Source organism: Salvia hispanica, chromosome 3 (assembly GCF_023119035.1).
Source record: "Salvia hispanica cultivar TCC Black 2014 chromosome 3, UniMelb_Shisp_WGS_1.0, whole genome shotgun sequence".
In the NCBI taxonomy this organism is placed as follows: Eukaryota; Viridiplantae; Streptophyta; class Magnoliopsida; order Lamiales; family Lamiaceae; genus Salvia; species Salvia hispanica.
The window spans coordinates 1,395,458-1,412,788 of NC_062967.1; the positions used below are offsets into that span (position 1 = coordinate 1,395,458).

The 17,331-nt window shown below is 37.6% G+C and overlaps 2 protein-coding genes across 2 annotated transcripts; both read right to left on the reverse strand.

Annotated features, from left to right (window-relative positions):
* Positions 1–22: 22 nt before the first annotated feature.
* LOC125214517 (probable anion transporter 5) lies at positions 23–1,994 on the reverse strand. Its single transcript, XM_048115575.1, has 2 exons — positions 1,877–1,994; positions 23–1,427 (listed from the first exon to the last, which is right to left on the reverse strand). Exon 2 carries the CDS (start codon positions 1,371–1,373, stop codon positions 60–62), a length of 1,314 nt encoding a protein of 437 aa, XP_047971532.1. The 5' UTR covers positions 1,374–1,427; positions 1,877–1,994; the 3' UTR covers positions 23–59.
* Positions 1,995–9,381: 7,387 nt separating this feature from the next.
* Positions 9,382–15,061, reverse strand: LOC125210829 (topless-related protein 4-like). Its single transcript, XM_048110431.1, has 23 exons — positions 15,006–15,061; positions 14,026–14,133; positions 13,769–13,948; positions 13,585–13,698; positions 13,342–13,500; positions 13,146–13,263; positions 12,974–13,070; positions 12,830–12,888; positions 12,611–12,764; positions 12,402–12,530; positions 12,260–12,330; positions 12,079–12,174; positions 11,909–12,004; positions 11,700–11,821; positions 11,391–11,625; positions 11,154–11,318; positions 10,958–11,062; positions 10,611–10,886; positions 10,406–10,534; positions 10,237–10,332; positions 9,977–10,165; positions 9,659–9,825; positions 9,382–9,583 (listed from the first exon to the last, which is right to left on the reverse strand). The coding sequence occupies exons 2-23, from the start codon at positions 14,103–14,105 to the stop codon at positions 9,439–9,441; spliced, it is 2,982 nt and encodes a 993-aa protein (XP_047966388.1). The 5' UTR covers positions 14,106–14,133; positions 15,006–15,061; the 3' UTR covers positions 9,382–9,438.
* Between the last annotated feature and the right edge of the window lie 2,270 nt (positions 15,062–17,331).

Below are 17,331 nucleotides of genomic sequence, written 5' to 3' on the forward strand. Positions count from 1 at the left end.
TGTACAAAGAGTTTGTGGTAAATAATGAAAAAGAATTCTGCATTAGTAATGAATGAGCCTCAGTCGAATATCCTCTCTCCAGTGGATAGTAAAAGAAACACGAGAGAACTAAACACACAGAGTAAACCAGGGATAGCGAAAACCGCTCTCCAGCTCTCCGGTGCTGTGAGATCGAGGTCGGCCGCCTTGGCCGCTTCGAGGAGTCGTCCGGTCAGGTCGACCCCGACAATCCCGGCCAACGTCCCGGCCGTGTTCGATATCCCCATCACGATCCCAGCATACCTCGGAGCCACATCCATGTGATTCACGGCAAATCCGGCCCTCCCCAGCGCCAAGAACCCTAGAGCGACCGACGAGCAGAACACGACTCCGTCGGGCGTCCTGAACAGGGGAAGCGCTACCAGCGCGACCGAGGCCACTGCGAACCCCACCGTGTTCAGAACCTTCCTCGTCGCCGTCACCGACAGAGTCCTGCTGGTGATCAGCTTATCAGCAGCCACTCCACCTATGTTTGAGAAGAGGAACATGTTGAGATAAGGCAGCATCTTTGATGAGCCCATTTCTTGAAGGCTATGCTGTAGACCTAGTTCAAAATAGGTGGGGAGCCAATTCATGAGCACATAGAGAGCATAGTGGAATGTGAAATTGTTCACCACAATAGCCCAGATGGGCAAGCTGAGCATGATCTTCTTCCACGGGATCCTCGGGGCTCGGCTCGAGTCGACTAGCTTGGTCGGGAGCGACGACGACGACGACTCTCCGCCGAAGCCGGCAGCGGCCGCCTTCGGGTGATCGGAGCGCGGCGGGTCCGCGGCGTACGCGAACCACAGCAGCGACCACATCCCGCCCAGGGCAGCCTCGCTGACGAACACGGACTGCGGGCCCCGGAGCTTGACGATCGTCGGGAGGACGAGCGTCCCCAGGGCCGCGCCGAAGTACATGCCCGAGGTCGTGAGCGAGACGGACCTCGACCTCTCGTGCGGCGGGACCCACTGCGCCAGGACCGTGTGGATGGAAGGGAAGATGAAGCCCTGGGCCACGCCGACGAGGAGGCGGGCGAGGACCATGAGCGTGGCCCGGTTCGGGTCGAGCGGGACGAAGGCGCAGGTGAGGGACCAGAGGATGAAGGAGAGGAGGAGGACGCGCCTGCCCCCGATCCGCTGCGCGGCCCAGCCTCCCGGGACTTGGGAGCAGGCGTAGCCGTAGTAGAACGTCGAGAGGATGACGCCCTTGCTCGACTGGGTCACCCCGGAAGCATCAGCAGCCGCGGTGTAGGCGATGGAGAAGCCGACCCGTTCGATGTAGCAGACGCAGGTGCAGATGAAGGTGAGGATGACAATGGTGTAGCGCTTAGGTAGATATGCCATCTTCATTCTCTCCCACCTCTTTCTTGAAAACCAATAGAAGAGGATGAAGAAGAAGCCCTCCTACAACAAAATTTTCATAAGAATTCCAACAAAATAGAAAATATCCATTTATGTTAACTCCACTAAACATCAGATCATAGGAATGCTCAAATTTTGAAAATTGAATTTCAACAAAATACTAAGCAGAGATAACATTTGATTTACAGCAAGAAAGAAAATTCAAGATTATGACTGGATCAAAATTGCACATAATAGGAAACAACATTACATCAATTTTTTCATTAGCATTTGATTGATTTGGAGAGAATCTACTTCAAAACCGATTAACTTGGTTGACTATCTATCTATCAAAGCAGAATCCCACATTCAACATTAAACATCACCAAATTGGAAACTGAATCAAGCCATTTTCTTGCCACAATAAATTAAAAAACGAAACAGAATAGGAAATGGGATTCACAGCAAGCATAAACCCAAATAAAAGGATCAAGAAAGGAAATCGCAGTCACCTCAGGAGTGAAAAGGGCTCCCTCCAAATCGATAAAGATGAGATTTTTGACCCAGAAAAGGGGGTTATTTTAGCAGAGATGAGCTATATTGACGGAATCAAGATTTATTAGACCGAAATTAAATAATTCTTGGCCAAAAATCTCAAATACAATGCTTTATTTAATGCTAATAAATTACAAGGAGAAAAGGGTATAATAAAGTTGAAATCTTTTTTCACTGAGATTTAGAAATTAGAGACGACTAATTTGCTATTTTGCTCTAAAAAATAATTTGGGCCTTAAGCCCAGTTACAGATTTAAAATAGGCATCCTTGTTTAACCAAATCACGAAGTTTTCAAAATTCACAATTGTCTCCCAATTACTATATTTTTTTTCAGACAAATTCAATGTTGGATTTGGTGCACACTGTAAGATTTTGGTGATATGAACCAACAACATAGGGATCGGATGGTGTGGACCTCCACAGCACATCAGGGGATTCAGGCCCAACAAAATATAGTTTTGAAGCTAGAAACTTAAAAAAAGAAGAAATAAAAGAAAATAAATTTGGTAATTTGTTATATTAATTTCGAAAGGTACAAAACAAATTAGAAATGATTTAGTACTCCCTCCGTCCCAGCTAAGATGACACATTGCTTTGCCGGCACGAGATTTTAGGAGTTATTGGTTAAAGTGTTTAATTGGCTAAGAGAGAATGTGGGTGTAAGTATTAAAGTAGAGAGATAAGGAAAGATGAATATTTTAGTAGGAGTGAGAAAAAATGGTTGAGTGTATTAACTGGAGAGAGAAAGTTATCAAAAAAGGAAATGTGTCATCTTAGTTGGAACAAACTAAAAAGAAAAACGTGTCATCTTGAGCGGGACGGAGGAAGTACTAAACAATTAGACCCTACTTGGTATGGTGGAATGGAATGACATTCCCATCTCCATTCCTATTCTACTCCCTCCGTTCCGTAGTAATAGGGGCGTTTTTCCATTTCCGTCTGTTCCATAGTAATAGAGCCATTTCCCTTTTTAGTAAAAGTCAACACATTTTTCCACACCTACTTTACTCTCTCTTACTTTTTTCTCTCTTCATCTCTCTACCTTTTTCATTTTCCACTTTATTCTCTCTTTACTTAACTCACCTAACACAATTTTTCTTAATCTCCGTGCCAAAAAGTTTTGCCTCCATTACTATAGAACGGAGGGAGTATTACTTATGTATTTTTCTTCCTTAGGAATCATTATTCCATTTGGATTCACCATTCCTTCCATTTAGCAATGATCATTCCACTTCATTCATCTTTCTTCTTATTTTAAATTTTAACAAAATTGTATAATATATTCTCTTATATTTAAATTTAATATCATCTCAATTTTCTTAGTAAAACTAACATTTAGAATTTTTAACAATTGAACACAGACATGGAGTCACCCACAAACACACACACAACACCACACATACGCCCCTCTCCCCCACACACAAAACCATTAGAGCATCTCCAATAACGGCTAGCCGATAAGGTGGTCGGGGAGTCGTCGCAGCCGGCTGTTGACGACACCACCGCACGGAGGAAGTGGACGGACGATGAGAACGTCGCCCTGTCCAAGGCGTGGTTGTCGGTTTGCGACGATCCTCTGGTTGTGAACAACTAGAGGATCGTCAATATGTGGGCTAAGATTAGAGCAGCCTACAAGAGGAACTGCCGGCATGGAAAGGACTTCTCCGGGAAGGAGTGCCGGAAGGCGTGGGAACACATCAGGGATGCGGTTGGCCGATTTTCGGGCTTGTACGCCAACACCCTCGGCATGCAGACTAGTGGGCAGACTGAGGAGGACTGTCGGAGGATAGCGGAGAGTCTGTTCTGGCCCAAAGGGACATAAGGAGTTCACCTGCTGACTGCTGGCTAGTGTGAAGGACTCTGAGTAGTTCGGGAGGGGGTGGCCAAACTAGCGATGGCGGCGGCGAACTATTCGGCGGTCTCGGCGCGCGGCCACGCGGTTCCGACCTCCCGGATCTTGAGGATTAGTCCCCTCCATCGTTTGCTCGCCGCACTCGCCGGTTGGCCAAAGCGGGCGCAGCGAGCGGAGGGATCTCCCCCTATCGCCGGGAGGTCGATCGGCAACCCCCCACCCGCTCACCTTCTTCTCGCGTCAAAAATGCGGGAGCGGAATGTACACGGTCTTGATGATTGGAAGGCCGCAGCGCCGTGGAGAAGGGTTTCTTCACTCGATGATCTCGAGCATGCGGGTCGATTTGGATGCCGCGAGGGCACGAGTTGGGGGCTCGGGCGGGCTCAGTGTGGAGGTCCCGGGTGGCGGCGACGACAACGAGGAGTAGATAGAGGCGGGGCTCGTGTGTGGAAGCCCTTTTTTTGTTGATTATGTAGTTTTTTTTTATTTAATGTAATTTTTTTAATCGATGTACCTTTTTTTATTTAAATGAAATTAATGAATTTTCCCGTATATTTTAATTCAGTAATTTGTCAAATTTAATTCCGTAAATTGAATTATTTTTATTAAGCGGCTCTATTGTGTAGCCTTAGATAGCTATTTCTTAAAATGATGATGTGGTAGGGGGGAATTTTTTAGCCCAAATAACTAGGGGGAAAGGGGCCCGGTTTACCCTTGGGGGCGGTGGGTAATTGGGGGTTTTTCTTATACAAACACCGAAATATACTTTACCTAATATGCCCAATGCACATTTTCCCCAAATATGCACCCCTTTCCCCCAATATGAGCACACTCCCATATACCCTTTTGCCAAATATGCCATATATCCATATAAACAAATGCCTATATCCCAATAGCCCTTTTACCGTTAAAAATCCGGGGCCCCACTATATGCACATATCACCCTTCCCCCCAATATGAACACACTCCATTTTGCAAAATTACCACCAATATGCACATATAAAAGGGGTTTTTAATTTTAACCCCGGGTTTTTGGGGAAAACCCAAAACCTAAATCCCCAACACTTTTTAAAATTGGGGTTAGTTTTAAATCTAACAAAACTATCATTTTTAAAAATAAAACTATCTTTTTTATATTGGGGCAAAATTGTCATTTAAATTTTTTAAAATTGGTGGGAAAAAAGAAAAACCTCTGAACTCAAACCCCACACTCGGTTCAATTTTTAAAACCACGGGCCCGAAGGAAACATTTTCCACCTTAACCCAGCCAAAAACCCCTAAAAATCGAAGGAAAAATCATCACAATTACGGAATATGTCAAAGGGAAATCATAGTTTTTTCATCGAAGAAAGGTTGGATAAAGGTTTATTACTTATTTCATTTTTTATTTTGATCGATTTATCTTTTTTTTTTGATGTTTTTTTCTCGATTATTTTTAGTTTAAAGTTTTTTAAAAGTAGATATTTCTTATATTTTTACAATATCGTTCATCCGTAAGTTTAGAATTTTTGGCCAAAAAAGAAAAAATTGATTTTGGGAAAAAGATGATTAAAAATTTTAAAACCCCCCGTATATTAACCATGACTTGATAAAAAACGTTTTGTAATAGGGGTTTTTGAATATAATCCCCCCAATTATCATTTTTTTCCCCTTTCAAAGTATGTTTTTGTCATTATATTTTTTTATGTCGGAAGTATCATTTTATCTTTTTTCTGTTAAAAATTATCTTTTTTATGTCCCAGTATCTTTTTATAATTTTATAAGTGGGAGTATCTTTTTATCAAGCTTATATATCATTTTGTGAGATTAAAACTTCCTTTTACCCGTTTAATTAGTATTTTTTTATAAATTTTATCTCTTTTATAAGGTTATTGTCATTTTATTTCCTGGATTCTTTTTTGGGGGTTAAAGTATTTTTTATGATTTAAAACAAAAAGAATGATTTTTTATGGGAAAAAGTATCTTTTTTATGGGCCCAAGTATCATTTTATCATTTTTAGCGAAAGTATCATTTTATAAAGCTAGCGAGTATCATTTTAAAATTTTTTATAAGCCAAAAGTATCTTTTTATCGGCTTATAATCATTTTTTATGTCTTTTTTTGGGTTAAAGTATCTTTTTTATCGGTTTTTATAAACAAAAGAATGATTTATCGGAAAATTTAAAAAAACGTTTTATCGTTTAAATTTCTTTTATCTTTTGCGGTATCTTTTTATCTTTTTTTATATATCATTTTTGATGTCTTTTTTTGGGTTAAAAATATCTTTTTATGGGTTTATAAACAAAAAGAAGGTTTATAAAAATTCTTTTTTTATACACCAAAATCCTAAACTATATAAATTTTAAATCTAAAAACCTTAAGGGCTTTTCCCAATTCTTGTCTAAGACCATTTTTTTTGACATTTAAAGTCGTAAAGCATTTGTTTTCCCTTATTCCTCGGCCCTCTTTTTTTATTTTTGATCGGACCAATCTTAACAACGTCACGGAGGATGTACATCTTTAAATCAATCTTGCCTTTCCCAAAAAAATCCTCAACCCATCTTCTTTTTCAATATTTGAAGGTCTTTAAAATTTCCAAACATATCTTTTTTCCCAAAAATCATAAGACCCTTAACAAAGACAAATGATCCATTTTCCTTGGTTTTTGGGTTTTTAATCGAAAAAAAGTTGGAAAAAAACTTTTTTTAAAATTTCTCTTTTCACCCTCCCCAAGATAAAAGATAACATTATTACAAAAAATTTTTATCATTTCTCGGGGAAAAAATAAAATTTTTTACAAAAAAAGGTTAAAAATGGAAAAACCGTTCAAATGGTTGTTTTTCCCTGAGATGGTGGGCCATGTCTTGCCTTTAGTAAAAAAATTTCTTGCCCACCCGCCCAAAATATTTCTGGGAATAAGTTACCGGACTTATTCTTAACAAACAAAATATATGACAAAAATAACAAACCAATTGGAAAATTTTAAAAATTTCGACCCGAATGTGTTTTTTCCCCCGGTCTTGCAACACCCAATGTTCTACCATATTGGCCCTTGACGTTCTTGATGTTATTTTAAAAGGGTAGTTAAAAAACAATCTCCTTCAACCCCTTTTTCCCTTTGTACATGTTTAAAAATAGAATGGGTGTAGATTGTAGATCATCTTCTGATAAATTTGGGGGTTTGGGAAAATGGGGAATAGTTGAGTAACCCCAAGTATTTTAAAAAAATTGAATTGGCATTGGGTTTTGATCTCCGGCAAAATTTAAAAGAAATTGATGAACCCCGTAAAGATTTGCGTGGCTTTGGGGTTTTTAAAAAAAAGCTATTCTCCGATTGGAATCGATGTAGTTTTTAAGAAGGGGAAAATGGAAAATCTGAAAAAAACCCGGGGAAACCCCGGGAAATTCTCTATTTTTGAAACATTGACCCAAAGGGTGCGCTTTTTAATCCATCATTTCCCATTATATCTTTCCCCAATTTTATATCAAACTCATCGACTCTAACAAATCGGACCAAACACTCATTCAACTTTTTTTTGAAATCTTCATTCCCCAAGTAAAGATTTGGGCAACTTATGAACCTTAACCATGATATCCCATCCGCCCCCTTTCTTGTTTGAAAAAATTTTTGTTGAGCAATAAGTTTGACCCCCAAATCTTGATCGGTGATAATCAATTTGGGTGCTCCCCCCCTTTATCGAAAAAAGGGACCCCAAAAAACCCCAAGAATAGGTTTCCCTTACCTTACGATAACAACCGGCCCCAAAATTGGGGTGCAGAATGGTTATTTTTTTCCGATGAATAGAAAATCATCCCCATTTTTTAATATAACATAAAATATGAATTATATTTATCGGTATGGTATCTTTTTTTACCCTTATGAGTATCATTTTATGGGCCCCAAAGTATCATTTTATGGGCAATGAGTATCATTTTATCAAAAGTATCATTTTATCAAATGATATTTTTATCTTTTTTATCATGCAAAAGTATCATTTTATTAGTAAGAAGTATCATTTTATCTCGCCAAGTATCATTTTATACTATGAGTATCATTTTATCGCCCAAAAGTATCTTTTTATTAGTAAAAGTATTTTTTTATCACCAATATCTTTTTATCTGGATGAGTATCTTTATGGAAAAAGTATCTTTTATCTGATGAGTATTTTTATCATTTTTAAAAAGGGGATACTATTTATGATGCAAAAGTATCATTTTTGTTGCAAAAGTATCTTTTTATCATTTTATTATGCAAAACCCTTTAATCTTTTATCATGCAAAAGTATCTTTTATTAGAAAGGGTATCTTTTATTTTATTGATTCGTTTTATAAACCCAATGGGGTATCTATTTGGGGATATGGTATCATTTTATGGGATATGAGTATCTTTTTTGGTAAAAAAATCATTTTATGTCATTAGCAACAAAAGTAATATCCCTTTAGTGATGTATGTTGAATCAAATAAAATTTAAAAATCCCAAACATATGAAAATTTTAAAAATCTTGAAATACTTTGGAAAAGAGTCTAAAATTAACCCCCGAGATCCCATCTCAATTTCATAATAGAAAACTCGGATGATTCCTTTTGAGAAACATATAATCAAAAATTTATTTGGGGGTCGAACCAAAAATTTGGGCCAAAAATCCATGAAAATTAAATATTCCTCCCCTTTTCGAATCAAACCCCTTATCTCCTTTAAAAATTTGAATGTGAGAGTGGGACCAAATTTACCCCCTGCCCCAAACCTCCTAAAAAGGGTGAATAGGATCCCGTTTCGATTGGGCCTCATAAAAAACATGCTTTATGAACCCTTAAGTGATTATGATACTCCAAAGGATAAACCTCTATCCTCTTGCTCTTTTTCCATCGAATAATATCTTAAATTGAGCTTAGCAAGACATTCACACCTAAATGGAACCTACGCTTCTTTAAAAAACAAGGTTGATTGGGATGCATGAAATTTTAAAATTTTAAGGGCCATTTCATTTTCAAACCAAAAAACTTAAATTGGGAATACCTTGAGCGATTTTTTCCCATTTTACGAATGCAAAAACCAAAACCCCAACGGCATAAAAATTTTAAAAACCATTTTTTCACTAATGTATTGAATTTCAAAAACCAATCATTGGCTTCCCAAAACATCATCCTAAAAAAGGGGAAAGTTGCACCTCCAAATCGGGAAAAGTATCTTTTTTCATGTTCATTTTATCATAATATCATTTTATGCACTAAAAGTATCATTTTATGCTTTAAAAAAATCATGTTATAGATAAACCCATCATCAACCCCCCGGGGAAAGTAAATACCTCAAATTGATTAAAAAGAATCATTTTATCATATTTTCCCTTTCAAGTATCATTTTATCAGAAAAAAACTATCATGTTATAGGGAAACCTATCATCACAACGGAATGTACATCCCCTTAAAATAATTTAAAAGTATCATTTTATCATAGTATCTTTTATCATAATATCATTTTATCCCAAAAAAAACTATCTGTTATCGTTTAAAATTTCATTTATAAGCCAAAGTATCATTTTAAAAACATAATCGACAATACATAATATTCGAAAAAAAATTTAAAAAACCCGGGAAAAACGCCCGTTATTTCTTCGGGTTCCCCTTGGTCTTTGTGGGTTTAATAGAAAACATCAAAACTGATATACTCCATTGGCCTTGAGAAGACTCAAGATTCAAGGTGGTTCTTGATGGTCCATCGCCCTTGAGATTCTTCCGGTTCGATAACGACCACTCCGCCGTTCGACAATCCCAACGCAAATTGCTCCGGTTTACGTGGATGAGCCGCAACGACAACCGGATCCACGTAACAGCTACATTCCCACAACAAAAGAGAGTTAACATTGATCAAGATTCTTGAATGGTGCTAGGAAGCTGTCCCGAGTTACCTTAGATGGGGCGGAAGGTACGAAGACGGATCTATCTCAAGGCGTGGGGCGAGGTCTGCTGCACCGAGTATCAAGATGATCCCGTCTCTCATGGCAGCATACACCACCCGGCTATCACAAGAGTAGGTCGCGTGGGATATTCGCGTGCAGAAGTTGGCGATCGTCCACTGATTTTTCAAGAACCAAATCATCATCTTGAGGTTTTTATGTATATATACGAAGATGAAGATGAAGATGAAGACAATGATGAAGATGAAGATGAAGACAATGATGAAGATGAAGATGAAGACGATGATGAAGACAATGATGTATAGGTACCTGCTTCACACGTCGTAGTGTTGCAGTTTCATATATAGCGAGCTGAGTCTCGTGCACTGCTAGAAAGTGCTGCTGATCCTTGTCTAGTTCGACGTTCGTCTCTGACAAGTCTGATGCCAGCCAGCCGACCGAGATCTGCAGCACCGTGCTTTTCTTCTTCTCCCATGTGATGGAGTCCCACAGCACAATCTGAGGCAATCAAACATTTCAAGAAAACGCGCACGCACCTCTGTGCACGAGGAGGTGTAGAGAGGACTAACCTGAGTATCGACCCCACAAGAAACGAGCACGTTTAGATTGGTCGAGAAAGCCAATCCGCTGATTCGTTTGGAATGCCCCTCGAGCTTGCTTATCCGCTGCAAAACCAAAGAAAATCAAGAAATGCACGTTTCTCGTGGCACTTGTAGACGTTGGCGTGGGATGCAATACCTCATCAACGCGTATATTGTAGATGAGAATCGTGGAGTCATCCATGCCTATAGCTATTATGTTGTTGTCCGGTGGATAGAACAAGAGGCACGTTGCAGCAGGCGGTGATGGCATCACGCTCCTCATGTTCTGCAATTCACATCACGAGAGACGAACAAAGATGAGCCGTTTAGAAACCATACATCGTCTCAACGAGTAGTATTACCTTGAATCCCAGCAAATTGTACAAAGTAATCATCCTCCCCGACGAAGATATTAAATATGAGTCGTTCTTCGACAGCGAAAGGCACGGCGTGACCACATCCCCGCTCTCGTCAGGAAGGTCGTTGGTCATTAACAATCCGCTCCTCGGCTGCCATAACCGAGGGGCACATTTCATCATTGCCTCGCCACTCTTCGCCCATCTCCACAGTAGATGAGTGCCGTCTTCTGCTAATGCGAGAATGCCACTACCTGTGTGCGTGTACACCAATCTCCGTATCTGCAGCCATCAAACGTTACTAAAATCACGAGAAATCAGTGATACGAGAGTGGCTTCTCTGTGAAACACACCAGATTAGTCTTGACTTCAGAAGCGAGTAGCATGGATTGGCAGCGAGAAACTTCAACGATTTTAGAAACGTTCGTTGCCTCCATATTGTTCGAACCTACAGAAAGCTGCGAACAATATAAAAACGAGAGCGAGCATTTAGAAGAGAATTCGTTGCCACGAAAAACAAACTAACAAAGGATTTTGTTAGAAACCGACATTGCTGAAGGGTTCTGTTAAACATTTAGCAGAATCACCAAAATCGAAGGCGGCTTCCTGCAGAAAACGACGGCCGGAATCATTTGCCAAGATCTTGATTCGACCATCAACAGCAGAAACGGCCAATAGATTCTCTTTCTTACTGAAGCAAATACGCGGCCTTGCCTAACAAAACACACCGATTAAATCTAGCAGTAGCTTTAAAATGATTCAAGACATCAAAGTGTAGAAACCTACTTGCAAACCACCATCAGCATCAACAACGGCTAAAAGTTCATCGCTGTCCATATCCCAGATTTTGATCACATGCTCGTCTCCAGCTGCAAGGAACCGGTCGAGGCAGGTATTGAATTGAACCACAGCCGAAGAGCCTTTGCTTAGTAACTGGTAATTCCTAACAACACTCCCTTCATTCCCATTCCATTCAACAAGGTAGGATTCTCCGTCTTCCACCGTCCCACACATAAACACCCTAAAAATTTAAACAAATCAGACCATAGATACGCAACTAATGTGGACAGACACGTTCTCCGGTCAATCATTCACCTTTTACTGCCATAAGCCATTCTCGTACGACAGGAACCGGGAGCACAATAAGTCACCCTCGATCCTTCATTATCGAACAACCATACTTTTATCTCACCACTTATCGAAATGGAAAACAGGAACTGTTTATTACAAAAAGGCGATAAGCATTAATGCACTAGTTTGCACGAGTAAAAAAAAGGTCAACGTAAGAAGGAGTATACTCTCACGTGGATATTTCTCTTCAAACCAGGGCATAGCGAGTACACGGGATCCTCGTGGCCCTCAAAGGTATACAGTTTAGCGCCAGTTGCCGCAACCCAAACCTTAGAGAAACAAAAAAAAATCAAAGATTGTTAAAGGTCAATCGTCATAATAGCTTTATAACCGCGTAAATTACCTTAATCAACTTGTCATCACCACAGCTTATGACAACAGGTATTTTATCTGCTTTAGAGAATGCTAGATCATTCACACTGCCAATATGTGCGTCGATCTGGAGAGGAAAAAGTTAGATAAATAAGAGACGCTAACGCGTATATATAACATAACACGTGGATGATTAGTAACAGAAGCTATACCTCCAATTTCTTCTGAAAGGAATTTCCATTTTTATCATACAGATGTAGCTCGTTTTGCGAATATGCAACCCCTGCCATCGATAAACTTTGTTCTAAGTTAACCGTTTTGAGTAGCTCAGGGAAATATAATTTTCGAGCTTACCAAATAGAGAACCATCAAGGCTCCACAGCACACGGTTTACCATTAACGACTTGACCAAAAATTCTCTTCTGAACAGCTTCTTGTGAGCAGCAACGTCCCAGATTTCCACTTCTCCGGATAATTTCCCAACTACAAGAATAGATTCAGCAGCAGCGTGAGTGATTAGAACGTAACATCACGGGAAAATTTACCAAATTTAAGTTGCCAACCTAATAACAGAGCCTCGTGAACAGGGTGAAAATCCATGCTAGTCATTAACAAGCCTATATCCAAAACCCGTTCGACCGTGCTAGGAAAATCGATAGGAGGTTCATTTCGAGAAGCTTGACAACGGGTGGAAATAACCGTCTGCGAGACCTCCTCCTGCATTCAATGTTCGAACGCTATGAGGACTGCGATAATCAATACGTAGCATAATTACAAGGTACCTCGATTATATGTTCCGTTGACCTTACATCGACAAAGAGCCTACCCTCCTCAGCTAAAGCTGCAGTTACCGAATTTGTCGTATAAATTTAGATCTAAATCTGATGCAGATACATGAAAAAGTGAAAAAAATACAACAAGACGACCTTGGTCGGATAGAGCTTCATGGTTCCTGATTGTAACGGGGATATCAGTTGACGAGTCTCTCTCTCGAGGCCATTCAGCTGCAACAGGTGAGGGCGGCTGCAGAAGAACTCAATCAAAAAGTCTAATAGAGAAACGACATGCCTTTCTCTACGAAGAAAGTAATAATCTTACCAACGAGCTCAGTTGAGCCTGCATATTATCGGATCCGGGACACTTATGATCTGTAAAGAGGGTGTCGATGTGCGGTTGCGAGTGAGGACGCGTGCATAGCACATGCTGCCAGTTCAAACTGCATATCGTAACATTATAACCAATTCACCCCAAATGAACACATACTTTACACGAAAAAAAAAGTCGAATTACCAACCTTTGGTTAATCAAACGCCTCAACCTCGACTTTTTGATTTGAGGAAACCTAGTTTTTCCTTGGAGAAGGGGGTTTGCCTCGATGACAGACTGAAGATCACCTAGGAGGCCTTTTCTAGCAGTTAACGCGTCTCCATATAAGGCGAGCGAATCATTTTCCCTGTTATTGTACCAAATAAGAGTATCAACCTTTATAGAAATTCTTAATGATATGATTTTGTATTTATTCCATTCCTAATCATACCTCAAGTCATCTAGTGCCAAGAGCTGAGCCATTTCTTTGTACAATTCTTCGTTCGACTGCGCAAACACCTTGAGATCCTTCTTAAGAATGTCTAAGGCGGTAGAAAACTCGTGCCTATCGAAACATATGCAAATGAGTTAGAAACAAGCCAACTTTTCAAGAAAAACATCATCGTCTAGCTTACTTGTCCAAGGCCTCGAGATACTTTTGCTTCCTAATCTCAAAATATATCTTGGTGGAGTATTTGTTGTCTTCAACGACCGTGAAGCTCGAGAGATATTTCTCGGCCTCGTCCCAGTTCCCATCCAGCACCAGCTCCTCGAAATACTTCATATTGAAGAAATAGCCCGATTCTTGCTCAAGCCTATTACAGAAGGTATACACATGAGATACGAATCGGAAAAATAAGTGGAACGACACGAGCCCAACGTAACAACTCACATGTGTGCGGTCTTCTTAAGATTCTCCTCATCACAGAACTGCATGATCAAGAACATTAGGTCTTTGCCGAGAGACGACATTGCTGGCAGCTGTCACCTAACCTATAAACTAAGCAATAATTACACAATCAAAAGATTAATTTGCCAAATTAGAACTAATCAACTTGCCAAAAATGTATTGCATCAACATATCAATATAATTTATTCTTCTCCTCTCACCAAACTAAGGTACTGATCAGGCTCAAGAACACACACAAACACACAGTTCATAAGCACATAGAGTCAAATTTAAGCACATTTTTGTGCCCTAAATCTTAGAGGAAAGTCCCACAAAACAAATCAAAATATGGACCTTAAATTCTTCAAATCAGACAAAGCTATGCATCATATTAACCTATGAATGTAAATAAACAAAAGGGAACATAGTCCAAAAGGAACTAAAATGATAAGGCTCAAGAACACACACACACACACACACAGTCCATAAGCACATATAGTGAAATTTAAGCACACTTTTGTTGCCTAATTCAAAAAAAAGGAAAGACCACAAAACAAATTAACATATGGACCTCAATTTCTTGAAATCAGACAAAATGTATACATCAGACAAAGGGAACATAGTCCAAAAAAGGCACAAAAATGATAATAAAACAAAAACAAACAAAGCCCATAAGCACATATATACATAGTCAAATTCAGGCACATTTTTGCATCCTAATTCATAGAGGAAAGACCTAAAAAACAAATTAAAAAATAAAAAACATAGACCTTAATTTCTTGAAATCAGACAAGTTGGGGGTTCAACAATTTTGAAATAGTTTCTCGTCAAATCTATGCCAAAATCAAGAATAACCCTAGCATCAAACGAAACAAAAATGATGGAATGACTCATATCAAGGCAAAGATTCAATCTTTGCTTGCTCAAAAACAGTCCATAGAAATGGAAAATCATACAAGCTGGAAAGTGAGAAAGATGCTTACTTTTTGATTGGAAGAAAAAGGAAAACAACTAAGCTCTCTCTCACTCTACAAAAACAAAAACAAATAGGCTCTGTGTCAGAGTCACAGTTATTTATTTGAACTTGTGTGATAAGTACGCCTGCTTATCTGATAAGTCATGTTGAAACACGAATGTTTGTTGGATTCTCCAATAATTCAGTTTTTTCACAAATATAATGAAAAAATAAATGGGTGAATTTGTAGTATTTCAATTTCCAAAAGAAATTTCATTTTTGAAACTCGTAAATGTATTTTAATCACATTCGTCGTACATGGACGTATCCTCCAATAGTCTCCATATTTTAATTTAATTTCATAACAATAAATGTTGGAATGTAAATTCACTTTTTGTATTTACTACACATTGGAATTTTAATATGAAGTAGACTAAACTGTATGAGTCTTTATTTTTAGGACATTAGTGGTAATAAATGTACATAAACTGTGGGTCGCGGTAAAATAAAACCAATTTTCTAATCCAGAATCTAGAACTATCTCAATATTATAAATTAAAATTATCAACACAAAGACAAAACTTTCTCAATAGATGTGTGTTGATAAAATTATATCTTTGTGTTGAGATTTAAATTTACATGTTATGTTGATAAAGTTATATCTATATATTGAGAAATTTCCAATATAATGTTGAAGTTTTGGGTTCTGGATTGAGAATTAATTAGCATTTGATTACAACCCCATAAATTGTATATATAATTGGATTTTAAAGTTTAAAATCAATTCATTATTAAAATAAAATATATTACATTGAAACTTTTCAAATTAAGTATTTGATGTTTTAGGAAACAAAGCAACTTTAACGTTTGATATCTGATAATTATCTCATACTTAAAATATAAATTATGTATAAATTTATCATAAATCTTCAAATCAAACCTTTTCTAGTGACATTTTCCAAAATATATTAAGAGCATAATATAATTAATATAGATAATACTCCTTCCGTCCCACATAATTTTACCCAAGTATTCCATTTTGGACTATCCCACATAATTTTACCCATTACACTTTTACCATTTTTGGTAGTGGACCCCATATTCCACTAACTTATTCATAATCACATTTTATTATAAAACTTACTTTAAAAGTAGGACTCACATCCCACCAACTATTTCAACTCACTTTCCATTATATTTCTTAAAACCCGTGTCGGGTCTAAGTGTGTAAAATTATGTGAGACGGAGGGAGCATATATTATTTTTTTTCAATTGTAGTACTATAATCGAATGCATTAACCATGGAATATAAAATAAGGCAAAATGCTAACATACTTGGTCCATATTAGTATGCAAAGTGTATTATTGCGGTTGTTGGGCTTATACAACTCAACCTTCTGCAATGAGGATACATCTACTACTTTCTAGATACTTCTAAACCTTCTCTCTCAATGATACATTAAAATGTAAATAATACTAATAAATGGAATTAAAATAAATGACTTTGGTTGGTAAAGATATACGGTAAATCTTTGAATAAATATAAATGTGCATAAAATAGAGTATACTACATGATGACTCTAAATTATAAATCAAATAAAAGCGGATCATCTTTATTCAAGTACTAGATGTTATTACTTCTTTAATCCCATAAAAATATAAACAATTAAAATGATATGAGAATTAATGAACAATTAGTGAATATTGAGAACTACATTATTATTAGTGTTTATTGAATTGTAATGGTGGTCATAGTTATATAAGTTGAAAATAAATTGATATATATAAGTAATGAGTTGAAGATAATTTTACATAAATGAAAATATCCATATTTTTATATAAATGATGAAAATAAAAAGTGCACATATTTTTATGGGACGAATGAAGTATTAGTTGCCCTTATTATACTCTTAAAGATATCACTAACCATATTCTGGAAAATATGCATATACCTATTTAGTTTGAAACCAACAATCATTTTTAAATTACTGTACAAGAATAAAAATAAACTCAATAATATAATTAATGTATTTGAAATTAATTAATATATTATTAACTAATAATCATTTTGTCCATGAAAAATATACTCATCATGAGTTTTATTGAAAATTGATAAAATAAAAGAGAGAAAAAGTGTTAAAAATGCGAAAGATAGAAGAAAAAAGCGAATAAAATATTTAAGAAGAGAGAAAATGGGTAAAATATAGAAAGAACCTTTTTATATTTGAAATAGAGACAATTTTCGATGGAAAAAAAATAGACCACAAAATACCAATGCATATAGATTAATTTATCACTAATCCTAAATATTAATTGATTTATATATAAGTTTTTCACTATAATTAACACAGGAC

Excerpts from the sequence above, each read along its gene's own strand:
- LOC125214517 (XM_048115575.1), bottom strand. The coding sequence starts at position 1,373 with ATGAAGATGGCATATCTACCTAAGCGCTACACCATTGTCATCCTCACC.
- LOC125210829 (XM_048110431.1), bottom strand. The coding sequence starts at position 14,105 with ATGTCGTCTCTCGGCAAAGACCTAATGTTCTTGATCATGCAGTTCTGT. Across the intron at positions 12,889-12,973 it reads TGAAGCTCTATCCGACCAAG|CTTTAGCTGAGGAGGGTAGG; the intron begins GTCGTCTTGTTG and ends CGGTAACTGCAG. Across the intron at positions 12,005-12,078 it reads GTGATGACAAGTTGATTAAG|GTTTGGGTTGCGGCAACTGG; the intron begins GTAATTTACGCG and ends TGTTTCTCTAAG.